This window comes from Hippoglossus stenolepis, chromosome 7 (assembly GCF_022539355.2).
Source record: "Hippoglossus stenolepis isolate QCI-W04-F060 chromosome 7, HSTE1.2, whole genome shotgun sequence".
NCBI lineage: Eukaryota > Metazoa > Chordata > Actinopteri > Pleuronectiformes > Pleuronectidae > Hippoglossus > Hippoglossus stenolepis.
In genome coordinates this window covers 7544815-7560921 of record NC_061489.1, presented here as the reverse complement: position 1 = coordinate 7560921, position 16107 = coordinate 7544815, and the positions used below count along the sequence as shown (strand labels likewise).

Genomic DNA, 16107 nt, shown 5'->3' with positions numbered 1-16107 from the left:
CATTGAAAAATAGGAAAATGCAGGTAATTGGTCACAAAAACAGTAAAATAAGGTTTGTCATAATGTCATAATTAATAGCTGGCTTTGTAGTAATAAGTCAGTATAGCTTGTAGCATCTAATGTTAGTATACAGTATTAGAGGATGGACATTGTATCTCATTAGCAGTTATCTGGTAACATTGTTTTCCCTTGGTGCACATAAAGTGGTACAGTATGGCTTTGAGCTCAATGCAGTGTTTTAGCTGTATTTACCACTGAAGCTTTAATTTAACCAGAGCGGTGAAGATGTCTTCTCCACTTTGTGAAATGCAGATTTTCTAAACTACGGGTTTCAATCTTTCAGTTTCAACTTGTCATACACACTGGGTCATTTTGTAGATGTGTAACAAACACTTCCCCTGACAGTGTGCATAGCAGATGGTGCGTATAGTCATGCATGATCAAGAGCTTTGTTCTTATGTTTACCTTACAATTGGATGTCTTTTCTAGAAGTCCATCTTTAGATCTGCGCTCTTTATTTTTTTATTTCCATTCCTCTCTCTATATATCTTTTCTCTCTCCCATCTCTATCTCTCTTTCTCTCTCTCTCTCCATCCCTTGCTTTCCCCTCCACTCTCTCACCTCCTTTCTCTCTATCTCTCATCTGATGTACCTTCCGGTCACTTGCTGAAGGATAAATCAGGATCTTTTTTTTCATGGTGCTGACAAGCAGAAAACTTTGTTCGAGAGGGTGCATACAGACATTATGAGCTGCGTATATAGGGGTACAAAATGTTCAGGATTGTACAACCTTCTGTGCATCATTGTTCGACACATGAACCCGCTGCACATTTAAAGAAGATACAGCAAGCTAGCTAGGTCGCAGCCGACCAGCCAGCTGTTTCCAGAGAGTTACTGTTGCTCCTTAGCTCCGTCATCCTTTGTTGGCCTGTCTGTTGGTGCCGGTAGATAACAGGATGTAAATAAGAAGGCTGTCTGTAGACTGTCTGCACTGCTTGTTAACTTCAGAGTCTTGTAGACCTCCACTCGTACACACAGAGACGCTCACAAATCTGCACGACAGCTGCAAATCAGTGCACTGCACGGCACTGGCAGGCGGGAGTAATTGTTAATATCCCTGAAATTTGAGATGGTATTTGTAAGCTCTTTTTGTGCCGACCATGGAAACGTATAATCTCCTCTTCCCCCAAAGGGGAGAGTAGCTGTACTGCAAAATGGAGTCTGTAGGTTAAAGTGGAGGACAGCACCTATACAGAAAGGCACCCTGGCTAAAACTGGGTGTGGAGGTTAAAGTGGAGATCAGCACATACAAACATTCCCCCTGGCGAGGTGATGCTGTATTAAAACTTGGATTGTCTTGCTTTTCTCAATGTTCCACCAAACCTGTGTTATAGTTTCATTTAGCTGACGCTTTTATGCAAAGCAACTTACAATAAGTGCATTTAACCAGGAGGGTACAAACCCAGAACAGCAAGAATCCAGAAAGTACATTTATTTTCAAAAAAGCCAAACTACAAGTGCTACATGTAAGTGCAATATGTAAGTGCAACTAAACTTAAATTTATTTATTTATTTTTAATATAGACACCAGAGTTGACGCTGGTTTTCAGACTGTCATCTTCTTAGCCAAGGTATAGTCGGAAGAGAGTCTTTAGTCTGCGGTGGAAGATGTGTAGACTTTCTGCTGTCCTGATGTCATTGGGGAGCTCGTCCACCATTTTGAGCCAGGATGAGCAAAGAGTCCTGATTTTGTTGAGTGTTTAGCTTGCAGTGAGGGAGCAACAAGCCGATTGGCAGATGCAGAATGGAGTGGACGGTCTGGGCTGTAAGGTTTGACCATGTCCTGGATGTAGACTGGGCCCGATCCGTCACGGACTCAAGGACTATTGTCTTGAAACGGATGCGGGCAGCCGCTGGTAACCAGTGAAGGGAGCGGAGGAGTGGAGTTGTGTGAGAGAACTTAGGAAGGTTGAAGACCAGTCGAGCTGCTGCATTCTGGATAAGCTGCAGAGGTCGGATGGCACTAGCAGGTAGACCAGCCAGGAGGGAGTTGCAGTAGTCTCGGCGTGAGATGACCAGGGCCTGGACCAGAACCTGCGCCGCCTTCTGAGTGAGAAGGGGAAGAATTCTCTTCAGTTCCCAGTGAAGAGTTGCAGATGGCTCCTCTGATGCATCTGAACTTTGCTGATATACTCCAGTCTGGCAGCGAGCAGAAAACATTAGCCCCTGTATTCCCAGCTGTAGGTTGAAAATGCCAAATTTCTCCTCATGGATCGATAAAGTTAATTTAATCTAATCTAATCTACAAAATGCCATGAGTTCAGGGTAGGGCCGATGCCTGAACACAATGTCCATTGCTGTCTGTGTCTTTTTTTTTTTCCTCTTAAATTTGATGAGTCTTTGTATAATGAATATAACAAAATTAATCACAGGCTTTGCTTTTATTCAGATGGTTGGAGCTAATGGTGCTTTTTTTTCCCATATCTTTTTTCTGCAAATTTTTAGGCCTGAGAGAACATAACAGTTTAAACAAGGAAAGCATGGACTGATAAAGAAAGGGTGGACAGATGATGGGAAACAAGAACGATAGAGGTAGAGAGAGAGAAGAGGCAAAAGAAAGAAAAAAGAATGCTAGCATATAGGGCTGCTGCTGCTCACAGTTTCTCCCATCTTCTCTCTCTCTCTCTCTCTCTCTCTCTCTCTCTCTCTCTCTCTCTCTCTCGCTGCTCTCTCTCTCGCTGCTCTATTTATAACTCTATGGGAAATTGCTGAGTGGGCTCTTCTGAGGGTTTTTGCTGTAATTGATTCAAAATGCAAGTTGTCTCTTTAGTGGTGAGAAAGAGAGGAGAAGGATACTCAGTCAGTTATGTAGACAGTGTACGCATGAGGGTAAGATGGAGGTCTTTGCCTTTTAAACTGGGTACATTTTTTTGCAGATCCTCAATCACTGTAATAAATGGAGTTTGGTTATTACGACCGGGAGGGTAAAATTGCCAGAGAGCCTCTGTTATCCTATAATGACTGTAATGGGGCCACACCCATAATATCATAACCCCCATGGTTCATCAATTGTTGTGATTCATCCAAGGTATAATGTGCAGTGCTGTTGGATCTTCAACATGCCTATTATTCATCTGACTGCAGTTAAAGCTGATCTGCCATCAGTTAGAGCAGGTAAAAGAATAAATGAGTTATGTGTCACTGGGTACAAGCCATGACACCCATTATAACACACAATTCAAGACATTTCAGAATTTGAAGCACTCTACACAAAATAGTTTTTGTTTTCTTAAGGACATCATTTGGAATGAGTTCATGAAGTGTTTCATTTAAAGAGCTGATAAGAATCAAGAGGATGGCAGTGTCAGGTTTTAGAGTTAACAAAACTATATTATATGTTCATATAGTATACAGTATATACATACATGTGTATTAATTGCTGCGTTGCCTTGAGGAGTCCTACTTGTTACTTTCAGTGTTGTGAGTTTGATAAGCTGGTGTCTGTGTCTCTCGCAGGACTGTTCTTCAGCCGGGGTGAGACAAACACCGCTGAAGCAGAGACGATAGGCACAAGCAGTTGTTAGTCAGTGCGCGTTCATGTGTTTTGGGGATGTAGCTTTGACGAGAGGTCTGATGTGATGGGGTGGAATGTATCAGTTGCACTTCTTCAAAGTGTAGCGTGCTCTTCCAGGATTAACAACCCTAACCCTTTAAGTGTTTACCAGTTCATCAGAAGTGTTTTTTTGGCAGGTGCTTAGTTTATAGGGTTCATTTAATGTTTTTATTATAGATAAAAGTTTTGGATGTGTCAAAAGGTTTTCACACCAAGCGTCACTCAGAGCAAGGATGTTATTTTCATTGGAGAAGTTAGCAGCACTTGCCACACTGCAGGTGCCTGACTTAAAAGTTACTGCTTTGATTCTGCTGGATTTTTTCTCCCCAAACTTCAACTTCATACACACAACTCCCTCTTCAAGCTGCATTCTAAAACCCTCTGGCTAATTATGTGTTGAAGTAGCAACTAGCTGTAACTCCTCACTATATCATCTTGATAAGCATAGCAGAAAATATCCACAAGGCCCATCACACAGTATTTTTTGTTTACATATTCCTTATGGCGGACATATTTTGTATGTTAATAAGATAATTAATTCAGCACATTATTCACGTCAATTATTTTAAAGCTGCTTTAAAGTTTCTCTAATCAATATTTTTATATTAGCAGTGGATCAAATGTGTAATGTGTGAGGGGACAATCCCACAGAGCCATATCACCTGACTCTGCAGTTTCCCTCGGCGCTACAGAACATTACAGTTTCTTTAAGCTCATTGATTCATGGCCCAAAATGTCATTGTTATGATTGACTCTCAAAGCTCTCATCAGCCTTATTTTGAAAAGAGAGCAGACAGCTGTTTTCAGTGAAAACATTTGCTCAAACCCATTTTCACTACCTGTCCAGCACCAAACAGTGGCTGAACATTTTTCTCAGAGTTGGTTGAGACCATAACAGAGCTAAAAGGAGAGTGAATATTTGGCATCTGTCAGGTTCCCTAAAACATCACTCTTAATTTAGATTAAAGTTGTTCTGTGTCTGCTGGATGGGCAAAGAAGCTGTTTGCTTAGAAATTAGCCAAGTTAGCTTCAACAAAAGCTTGCTTTGCTCCTCCCACTTGGCTAAAAGTCAGTGCAGGTCTGAATAGAAAAAGGATTGAAAAGCTAAAACAAACAGAAAAACACTCTCATAAACTTTATATATATTGAATTCACAGTTTTTACAGTCTTTTCAGAACGAGTATCAAAATAATGGATGTCCATTGTATGTATTAATTTTTTGTCTATTTGGATGTTTTCTTTTACTTTTTTAAAATGTTGTCATGTTTTTGATTGGAAGATAAGAAATGGATGCACTGAATGAGATTTTATTATCTACTAATCTACTATGAAGCAATTTTGTGTGTTCGCACATTTGTGTGTGTGTGTGTGAGAGTGTACAGGGTTAGAGGTTAACAACTGTATGTTTAACCCCTCCTAATCCCTGCACCATCCCTTGACCTTCATGACTGTGATGATGTCTCAACTGTAACAGTGATGTCATATTGATGGCAGTGATATGTCACGGTATGCTGGTCATCTCTCTCTCTCTCTCTCTCTCTCTCTCTCTCTCTCTCTCTCTCTCTCTCTCTCTCTCTCTCTCTCTCTGTAGTTGGTGGATTTGGTGTTTTCTAACCCCTCATCTCTCTGCTCTCTTATGCCCCCTCCCCTTCTATCTGTCTTTGTGTACTCCTCTCTTTCCTCTCGTTTTTATCCTCTATCTCTGCCCTCTGTATCTTTTACACCCCCCCTCTCCCCCTCTGTGTCTTGTTTTCCCTCCATCAGGTGTCCCAATGACTATACGGGGGACCGCTGTCAAAACTCCGTCATGGCCGATTTCTACAGTATGTCCATTTGCTCTTGTCTGTCTCCTTCCCACTGAAGTACGGCATGCTGCATTGGAGGGGTTGGATGGAGAGGGCAGTGTGTGTGCTTGTATGTGTGTGTAAGTGAGTGTGAGTTTGCATGCCTCTGTGTCCACCCCTTCCTCTACCTGTCTCCCCTGGTTCCTCTGTGCTGCTCCTCTGGTAACCAGAGCAACCAGTTCTAGGTATTTTATGATATAGACACATATTTTTTATGGTACCTCATCTGCTTTAAATCTTATAAGCTGCTAAAAAAGCATTGACAACTCAACGATAAGCACCTAATTTGTATGTAATGTTTAATCTAAAATTCTATATATTTAGGATGTAAATTGCGAACAAAATACTTCTCATTAAGCTTGAACCAGACAACTGCACAAACGGAAACAGAGGAGACAGAGAATTAACAGAATAAACAACATAGGAGGTTAAAGTTATTTGCTCTTATTGCAACACTTTTTGTTGTAGATGGTCCATCGGTGCTGCAGTAAAAAGAACAACTAAATGATCAAGGCAAAATTCTGTGGATAGAAATGATTAATACAAGGTTGTAAGTCCTTAATGTGTGCTGTGCTCCTCTTAAATAAAAAGAAAAAAATACCTTTCATTGATTTTAAGGTTTAAATCAGGAGCAGGACTGAAAAGTGAAGGCTTGTAAGTCTGTGTGACATCGTTTTGAACAGCTGCCATTACTAAGACACATTCTGTCAAAAATTCAAATAATTTGGCAATTGAATGAAAATAAGATTTAGGGTTAGAATATGTTGAACATTTCAAGTCTCTGTGTAATGAGATTTGAAAGCTTCACTCAGGGCTTTGCATTTGAGGGCCAGATGTGGTATTGATTGACTTTCGTGATGTCATATCAGTGGAATTTGTGCTCAACTAAGAGATCAGGATAAAAACCCACAGAGGTGAATGTGATAACCTGTGGTTTTCACACTGAGCATCCATGGATCATCTGATGAAGTCTCATTGTGGCATGAAGCTAAATGCTGCTTGAAATATTTTAAGGGTGACGTCTAAGATGTTCACAGACTGTGTCGTGTTTTGTTTCTCATCACTGGGTGATTGAATTAAAGGAGTAGTTCAACATTTTTTAAAATGAATTATTAGATGCTTTACTTGGCATAGAGATTGGAAACAGGAAGAAACAGTCTTGCTGTGTCCAAAGGCACCAAATCCACTTACCAGCACTTCTAAAGATCACAACTTAACATTATCTGACTCGTCTTTTTAACTGTGCGAAAGCGTTCATGTAAAAACTACAAATTCTGGTTTTATTACGGGTTGTGTGTGAAATCTTGGATTCTTGTCGTCACTGTCAGGTTGCCAGGCAAACAGTGGTGCTAGTAGGTGGATTGTATACATTCCTTTATTCATTATTTTTGCTATTTGTTGTTACAGACTCAGGTTAGCTGTTTCCACCTCTTTATATCGAGCTAAACTAACCATCTATTAGCTTCAGCCTCATATTCAGCTTTCAAATATGAGAGTGGCATTGATCATCTTCTCGTCTAACTCGCACATGTACAAAATTCCCAAAATGTCAGACTATTCCTTTAAATCATAGTTATATGACTGGAGCGTATTTCATAACTATTCTGTGATAACATGGGTAGTGGCACATGGTACAGAATTAAGCACAGCACAGAAGGGTCAGTGATTGTTTAAGGTTTTTATATGGAAAAGCAAATTGAGTTTACTGCCCATGTGATCACAGGAAGTTAAACCAGAAAGCAGAAAATGACCCTGTAATGACCTGTAATGTTTTCACGGGTTCAACACAATTGCTTACTGCCATGTTGTCTTGTTTTTCTGTTTGTCTATTGTGGAAGTCTCCACTGAATAATGTCAAATTGAAACATGTTTTATATCATTAGATATCATGCTGTATGTAATATCTTGTTTATTTTGGAACCCCCCCACCATCAAGCCTTGTCTACATGCTGAACTCTGTCTGTGTGACGTGCTTTTATTTTGCCTTGTGATGCTCTATCAGTCAGCTGAAGGAACACCTTCTGTCGTTCTGGATCTATGTTGATTGGTCACTGCCTGCTTCTTTAGTGGTTGCGAACATAACGCACTGTGGAAACGTAGAGCAGTTCAGGTTTAGGTGGACAGGAGATTGGCTGACTCGTCCTCTCTGTACGGCCAGTAATGCATGCAAAGCCATGGAAATTGGGAATGCTGAGATGATTTCTCTGTAAATCATATGAAAGGTTATAATAGCTGTACGCAGCAGTAGTGGGAAAAAGTGCTATACAGGAGGTATGCTGTAATCAATACAAAGGCACACAATTGCCATTAGTCAAACGAGTTACAGCACTCACCCCCATGTGCCAGCCCCATTGACCGTACTGTGTTTTTATGTTGGAGAGTAACTCACTGCTTTTTATCTTTTGTTTTCTTGTTTTTTTTTTCTTTTGTCTCGTTTTCTTTTGTTTTGTATTTCTGTCCAATGTTGTTTACTCCAGAAATGAGGTCTAGTAAATATAGCAGTAAGTGATGTGGCTTCTTGTCTTGCTTTCTTTGTCCGTCTGTCTCTGCATGCATTTCCTGCTTGCTCGCTTCTCTTTCCTTCTGCTTTTTGGTTAATTTTCTCCCTTTCGCTTTTGATTTTGTTTGATTTATTTTTTATTTTGATTCCTCTCATTTATGGGGGTCACAGAGCTGCGGCTGTCTGAATTGTCTGTCTGTTACTGGACAGTACACATGTCCATCACTCTAATTGACGGCACTAATTAACTTATATCCTGGTTCAGCGTATACAGGACATGAAAGTAATATACTGCTCCCAAGTGGACATTACACCTGACCCTATCTGTCTCTTTCCTTTTACCACGACAACTTTCTGCGCTGGCAGAGCTTCTCAGAATTGAATTTATGGGTATGCAATATTATTATTCATTTTGCTGTGCTTAAAGGGTTTGCCAAGATCCTCTCACAGTCACACATTATTGTGCCATCTTCTTCCTAAAACCAACAACTAGGTCTCTCTCAACCTGTCCCTCTTTTTCTCCTACCCACTAACCTGGTTTCAAGACATGTAACCTCCCCTGTCTGCATGCACTCTTCTTCTCGTCATAGACACATTTTGAAAAATACACATTGAAGAAAGAGACAAATTACCTGGGAGGAATGCATTAATGAAACAAAGTACAGAGGTGAATTAAAGCAATGAATTGAGCCTTGATACGAATCAAAGTTGTGTTTATTTGGACACAGAATCAGAGCACGTTTCATTCTTTGTCCAGAAATCAGAGAACGTTTCACAGCATTGATAAATACCCGTATCTGGCTTGTCCTCTGAGCTTTGGCAACGTGCATATTGGCTTCAGCAGCCTGTCGAATAAAAACATGCAAGCTGCGAGTATTTTTGCAAAGCGTTGCCAAAAGCCGGCAAAAGGCCTGACCACATAGTCTGTCCTTATTATTCTGTCCATGATTGACTCAGTGTCAAAGTCAAGAGCTCGCCTGTCCTAAATCACGATTTGCTGTTGGCTCCACTGTGCCAGTGAGCTCGCCTTCCCATTTCCCTTTGCCTTCTCTGTATCAGTACCCTGTGACACGCACACAATGCCGGGCCAAGGCTCTCGTAGGCTTGTCAATCCCTACAGAGGCCCTTTATTTAGAACCCCCTGCCCACCCTCACGCTTCCTCGCCCTCTTTATCCCCCCTTTTAGTGGCGTGTCCAGAGCTTTTGTCAGGGAGGGGAGAGAGGGAAAGGTGAGGAAATGATAGAGGTAAAGAGGACAGTGTTGGATTTACCTGCCCCTGCTTCAAACTCATTCTGGTATTACAAAACATTTTCCCTATTTTAGTTAATCAAATTTCTTCCATAGAACCACAGTGGAATAAATATATAGGTCTCACCGATCCACTACCACTGTGATAAGTGGGTAGTTTCAGCTTTTTACTGCAAACTGAGAAGACACATTGGAACTGAACATATTTGTGTTTGTGAAGGTCCATGACTTTTAAAAGAATTAGTTCACTGCAGGGACTTTAATTTAACCATGACTAACAATCCAAGGACCTCTGTAATCCACTTTTAGTTGATAAGGACACAAAGTCAGACCAGTCTTTGGTCCATGAGGACTGATTCCTCCCCGGGCCTTCCTCCTGGGCACGCCCCCGCTCCTCTCCCTTCCTCTCCCTCTCTCCCCCTCCTTCCTAAACACTTTGCTTTTCCTCCTTTTATTCTCCCCTCTTCCCCTTGTGTTCTGTTCTGTTTGTTGCTTCCTCTGTCATTGTGTCGTTGCGCTTCCCATTCTGACACAGTGTTACGCCACAGCAGGCCCCAAAATTTGAATTAACCTAGGAACTCCAAGATGGCAGAGAATTCACACAGCGTCACCACAATCCTATGAGAACAAGTTAGAACTTAATTAGTTCAATGCAGCAAAGTGTCGAATCACATGGTCCAAAACTGTTTGGGCTCAAAGTCCAGGACATAAAAGAGCTGTAAAAACTTTTAAAATGCATGTGCACATGCCAATGATATTAGATACTTCATTATTTTATCTTATCATATTTTATGGTTAGGGATTATACTTTATAGGTCAGTTCAATAACGTTATAAAAAACAAAATGAATTGTCTTTGATGATAGCTCATTTCTACTATGACAATGTAGGCTACCTTCAGTCTCAGAAATTAGTTTTCATAATAAATCTACTAATTTCAATATTATTAATATTGATACACCATTAATAGTATTAGTAATTTTGATATTAATGTTGAAGTCTGAAACAGGTAGCGGCTACATTTTTGTAAGTAAAACTAATCAGATTGAAGTTAAAATACATTAAAACCAAAACATTAAATTGAAATCTGGATTAGGTTTAGGTTACTAAAATATTGTTCAAAAAGTAAATTAACACCCCATCAAAATCCACCTTTTGCTGATTTACAGTGGTTCAACTTCTCTTTGGGGTGTGGTCCCAGGTTCAGCAAAGTACACTTGTGAGTGCAGAGAGGTTGGTTGAGGTCAGAGCTTCAAACTTTCAACCAGAGATCTGCAAAATGCTGCTTTTTCACACCCGTGTTTTGTTGCTATTTTATTGAGAACAAACTATTCATGAAATATGAAAACTCCACTCAGAGTCAAATGTAGACACCTCACAGAGTTGCTCTGGACGGACAGAGGAGCAATAGCTGTTTGCAAGTGACAAAGCACATCAACAAAATAACAATATTTCACACATTCATGAAAAAAGACAGCATCTAACATGAATGGAGAGGATCAATGAATACCAAACATTTGTCTCACCAGCCACTGTGGCGTTAACACTTTGAACAAACAATTATTATTATTTTTTATCATCTGGGTGACGTCTTTTTTCCTCATCCATACTGGCATGATGCATTCTGATCCCAGCCAGTACCATCTGTAGCATTACATCCCCATGGCCATTGTAAAGAAGTGATATAGGGACAGCAGGAAGTCTTTGTCAGGTTTACATCTCTGCTTTTCATCATAATATATGAGTTTGTAGAATTGCTCCTCTGTTATAGTAGCACTGTATGACTGTAGTCTAGTTAAATGTGAAAGACATCACACATGATAGAGCAGGAGTAGCTGTCGAGCACAGGGGATAGGATGGCAGCAGATGATAGTGAGATACCTGTTCTGTCATTACCATCAATAGAGAGGCGCTCATTCTGTGTGTGTGTGTGTGTGTGTGTGTTTATGTGTGTGTGCGTGCATGTGAACATGTGTGTATGTGCGTGTGTTTCCATCCACAGAGGCGGAGGAGCTCTACCAGAGGCGGGTGCTGACGATCACCGGCATCTGTGTGGCGTTGTTGGTGGTTGGCATCGTTTGTGTGGTGGCCTACTGCAAAACCAAGTATGTGACCTTGAAGAGATGAAAAATGTCTTCCATTTCATAAAAGGCTCCAAATTTTCAGATTGACCTGATGTATGAAAACGTTGTGATGAGCTGCTTCTTCTCATGCTATAGAACAGTGAGGGAAGACGTATTCAGATTCCTTTCTTAAGCAAAGATACAATTACAACTATATGAATATATGAAAGACAAAATGTACTTATCCAAAGTAAAAGTCCTTGTTCTGTAGAAAAGGTCCCCTCTGAGTGATATATCATATACTTTGTTATTAGTTTCACAAGCAGCCTTTTACTCTTGTAGCTGTTTGAGAAACCGCTTGTTCAACTGCTCTAAATGCAGTTGGGTAGGTTCGTCCAGTGGCTCCCAATCGAGGGATCAGACCCCTCTACGGTGTCACAAGATAAATGAGGGGTCGTGACATGATTAATGGAGTAAGAAAGAAGAAAAACTCATTTCTGATACACAATTTTATATCATTATCATTACTTTTTCTTTTATCTCATCCAGTCATTTCCTTTTTGTCTAATATTGGATGACTCTTGATGTCATATTATATATAATTTATTTATTTGACAAAAAATATTATTTTTTTATACCACCTGAGAAGCTTAGAGCGTTTAGAAATGAATTTTTCAAGAAGAAATGACAACACTCAAATAAAGCATAAGTACCACAAAAATACTTGGGTAAATATACTTAGATACTTTGCATCACTGCTGTAGAAAGAAACAATCAGCTTATAATTATTTGTTTGTATGTTGTATGCCTGCATCCCAAAAAATTATAATCTTAAACTGCCACATAACCAACACCACCCTTTGCAATCCAACCTATCCAAGTCTCATTGGTAGGTTGTATTAGATATTATAAGAAAACACCCACCATGGAGTGCATGGAGACCCAACAGTCCCTTGGAATTAACTCACCACACCAGATGTCACACACTCATAAATATCAGTCCCCTAAACATTTTTTCCATCAAGATCCATGAATTATTATCTGAGAAATACAGGAAAATGTAAAAAATAGTCATATCTCTCACAATGTAAAAGAAAGTGATAGAAAATTCCTGAATCTGCTCCCAGATCCGGATCCTCACCACAATTGAATGGGCACTTCCCTGACCCATACCACATCCTTCCACCAAGCTTCGGGGTAATCAGTCCACTAGTTTTTGTGGAAACCTGCTTACAAACAAACAAATGCAGATGAAAACATAACCTCCTCTGCGGAGGTAATTAATTATTTGTTTGGCTGGTTTGTTATGATTCCTGCATCCAAATAAATCTAATACAAATTACTAAAACTCTTAAACTGCCACATAGCCAATTAAATAATGTGATTCACTTGACTTAAGCAATCACTGTCTGTAGATTAGCACTTTACCCAGATGACTTATTGTTCCTTCGTCATCATCATCACTGATCAAGGAAGCAGAGGAAGAAGATGCAAAGCCACCTACACCAGAACCAGAATCAGTGTGTGGAGCAACCCAACCGCATGCTGGCCAACGGGCCCAACCACCCGGGGCCCGGTCCTGAGGAGATCCCCATGGTTGATGTGAGTCCAGTGGACAGTAGATACACTGATGTGAAGGTCAGGTTTAACTGAGAGGAAAACTACAACAGGTCAATGCAGGCAGACGTGATCTCAGAGGCAGAGCTGGTCCTGAGGCAGAGATAGATAAGTAACCTCTGTTTTTTTAAATGGATCAAAATTAATTTACTAGACTGGATGTAAAAATGAGGAACAGTTAGCAAGCTCATGGCAACAGGGACACTTTTCTTTTTTTCAATTAGAGATTGAGATGCTGGGTAAGTATAAAGTTGGTGCAGTTGTATCAAAGGCATTTTTGGTGTCTGAGTTTTTGATTTAGCTTCTGGCAGCCAGTAACAATATAAATACATAATAAAACAATAGCAATTAATTTACAGTGATCTATTAGCTCTATCAAAGTGAGTTTGATCAAAGTGCTGCTAAAATAGAGCCAGGTATATCCGTCCTTTCAATTAAATATAACTCTCTATAAATAGGTTTCTGATGTCAAATCGTTCAGATTGTCCTCAGATATTTATTAATACTAAAGCAGGGACAGAAGAAGAAGACGACGATGACAGTAAAACTGGATGTGAATTTCATCTGAGCAGGAAGCTCACAGAGCCTCAGCTGCTTCATGTCTCTTTAGGATTGGGATACTGATGGACTTTATTCAGCTTTGTCACTGTGATTTAACTCCACCAAGAAGCTTCTATTAGCCTTCAGAGCAGTTTTGCCTCCCAAAGAGTTGTCGTGTAAATAAAACTCTGATCCACTGACAACAGGAGGAAACATGGTGGCACAATGCTGACAGATGTTACAGAGAGGCCTGATAACACCTACCGTCCTGTTGGAGACTCAATAAGAGTCAGCATAATGGCAACAGTGAAAACACAGTGAAGAGAGAAGTCATGAAGAGTTTCAACAGACGTGTACAAAAAAATCCTCTCGTAGTTAGATGTCACTTTATACGTCTGAATATTTGATTTATTTTATTGTTTGTTATTTTAAAAATGAGAGCATGATATAAGAATAGAAATGTGTCCTTATATGTGTTGATTACAGTACATCTCCAAGAGCATCCCCACGACAGAGTGTGTGATCAGCCATGGAGCTGAGGGTGCAGGCAACTACGCAGGCAGCCGAATGTCGACCCGCTCCCACCACTCTACCACTGCCTCTCATGCTTCCAGGTAGACCTAACACACACACACACTGACAAATGAGAATTAGCATGTACATGTCATGCAGTCATGACAAATCCTGAAATCCTTATCTTTCTTTATATGAGATATGACAAGGTCAGAGAAATGTTATCTTGTACTGTTGTGGCGGGAGAAATTCAGAGATGACTTAACCTGGACATTCAAAATGAAAACTGTATGTGTGGTTAGATATTATCAGGATTTTGTGATGTGAGTGAAAAAATACATAAGTAGAAGTTTTTAAAACATCCTATCGGATTATGTCATGTGACTTGTTGTCAACATAGCTGATTTGATAATTGTCAAAGAGTAGCACACAATTCTACAAGTGTTGAGATGATATTAACTGGGTCAAAGGGAGACAAAGGCTGAGCAGAGACTTGCAGAATATCACCACAGTGACAGTCACTTCAGGACAGGCAACATTTAAAAAATGTGGTACACAACTTTACCACTAGAGAGCAGAACAGTAACCCTACAAAGTCTATAGAAATCTGAGCTCTAACTGTAGCCATAGCCAATGGGCAACACCCAATGCTGTGACACAGTCTGTTCAAGGAGGAACTGTCACACCTTCCATCCACTTCTCTGTATAAAAGGTACGTACCTGGAGTGAAGGGGCAGTGTTGACCAGAACTGTATGCCAGTAGTGGAGGGAGTCACAGAGCCAAATCAATGTCCGTGTAAAAGGGGGAGCAAGAAATGGCAGAAAAAGAACACAGACACTGGAGCCATTTTCAGACATTACCAGTGGATAATGTCTGGACCATTTTCTGGGGTTTTTTCTTTGACATATAAAAAAACTCAGCAGGAGATTGTCTGAGTCAGATGCGTTCACAACAACAGGAAAATGTCCAGAATATTCTGGCAAAGGGTGGTAACTGAGTAGAGCAAGCAGGAGGCAGGACATGACGTATACATTCTGTTGTGGAAAGCTCAGTGTTTTTGTTTACAGCACATTCACACCAGCATCGGCCCTTATCACCAAAAGCTCTCAAATCTCGTTGTCTTTTTAAGGTTACGTCTTTGTGGGTGTCTTCTACATGTTTGGCTCATCTTTTTCATCCTGATTTACTGGTATTCTGTTAGGTTTTTTCAGTTTTGCATCCGTTGCTTGTGAGAAACGTCCCCAACACATCAACTCGCTCACTGTGAATTTTCCAGGGCATTTTCTTCCTGTATTCTCACATGGACACTGAGATTTTCCGGACATTTAACTAGGGGGCTGGCAAATGTATGTGGAAATTTCAGAGTTCAGAACATGTTTTAAATCAGCTTGTGTTATGCTATCTTGAATCACACACAGGGGGCAGTAATATAGCAGCTTATTTGGTTTATTGTAAACAAGTAACATAACAACGCATAACAACACAGCAGGATCTCTGAATATGAATCTAACTAACCTGGACCCTCTCACACTCAGGAACAGGAGTTTCTCTGGCCAAACACTCACTCAGCTTTAATACACATTCACCTTACAAAGACCAACATGGTAAACTTAATCTATGGTTTGTTAGATCGACACCTGGGGAAATATCTGTGTCTAAGTTGTGAGTGCTCGGCTCTCATCATCAGTCACGTCTGCTTTGTTTTGTCAAAAAAGTACAGAGTCAGATTGTGTAGAGCTGGGATCAGTAGTACAAGCAATTCTGCCACAATATTTGTTTTGATGTTTTCATCAAGATTATCACTCATTTATTTCATAATGCCACATAAACACTTAATGTGGTTTATTCTTGCCCAGTGTTTATTCCTCCTCACTATCCTCCTGCCTCTTTTGTAAACTTTTAAACTTGTTCTTCAAACACACACCCCTGCAGACACGAGGAGCAGACGTGGAGCATGGAGCGAACAGAGAGCATGAACTCAGACTGCCAGTCAGGTGGGCTGTCCAGCTCTGTGGGAACCAGTAAGTGCAGCAGCCCGGCCTGCATGGCGAGGAGGGCCACCCACTGGGGCTGCACGGACACGTCCAGACCTGGAATGCAGTATGGGGATTCTTATGACTCTCTAAGAGACTCACCTCACAGCGACAGGTAGGACATTGGTCCTGTGT

At 40.5% G+C, this 16107-nt stretch overlaps 1 protein-coding gene across 2 annotated transcripts in view; it reads left to right on the top strand.

The window, feature by feature from the left end:
- nrg2b (neuregulin 2b) overlaps window positions 1-16107 on the top strand; it is a 57154-nt gene that overhangs the window by 34314 nt on the left and 6733 nt on the right. Inside the window, exons 5-9 of one of the 2 annotated variants that reach the window (XM_035161524.2) lie at window positions 5378-5436; window positions 11208-11310; window positions 12741-12870; window positions 13912-14039; window positions 15872-16087. In XM_035161524.2, coding sequence (XP_035017415.1) covers window positions 5378-5436; window positions 11208-11310; window positions 12741-12870; window positions 13912-14039; window positions 15872-16087 — 636 coding nt within the window. Of the gene's footprint in view, window positions 1-5377; window positions 5437-11207; window positions 11311-12734; window positions 12871-13911; window positions 14040-15871; window positions 16088-16107 lie in introns of both variants that reach the window. The other variant, XM_035161523.2, reaches the window with a different exon arrangement.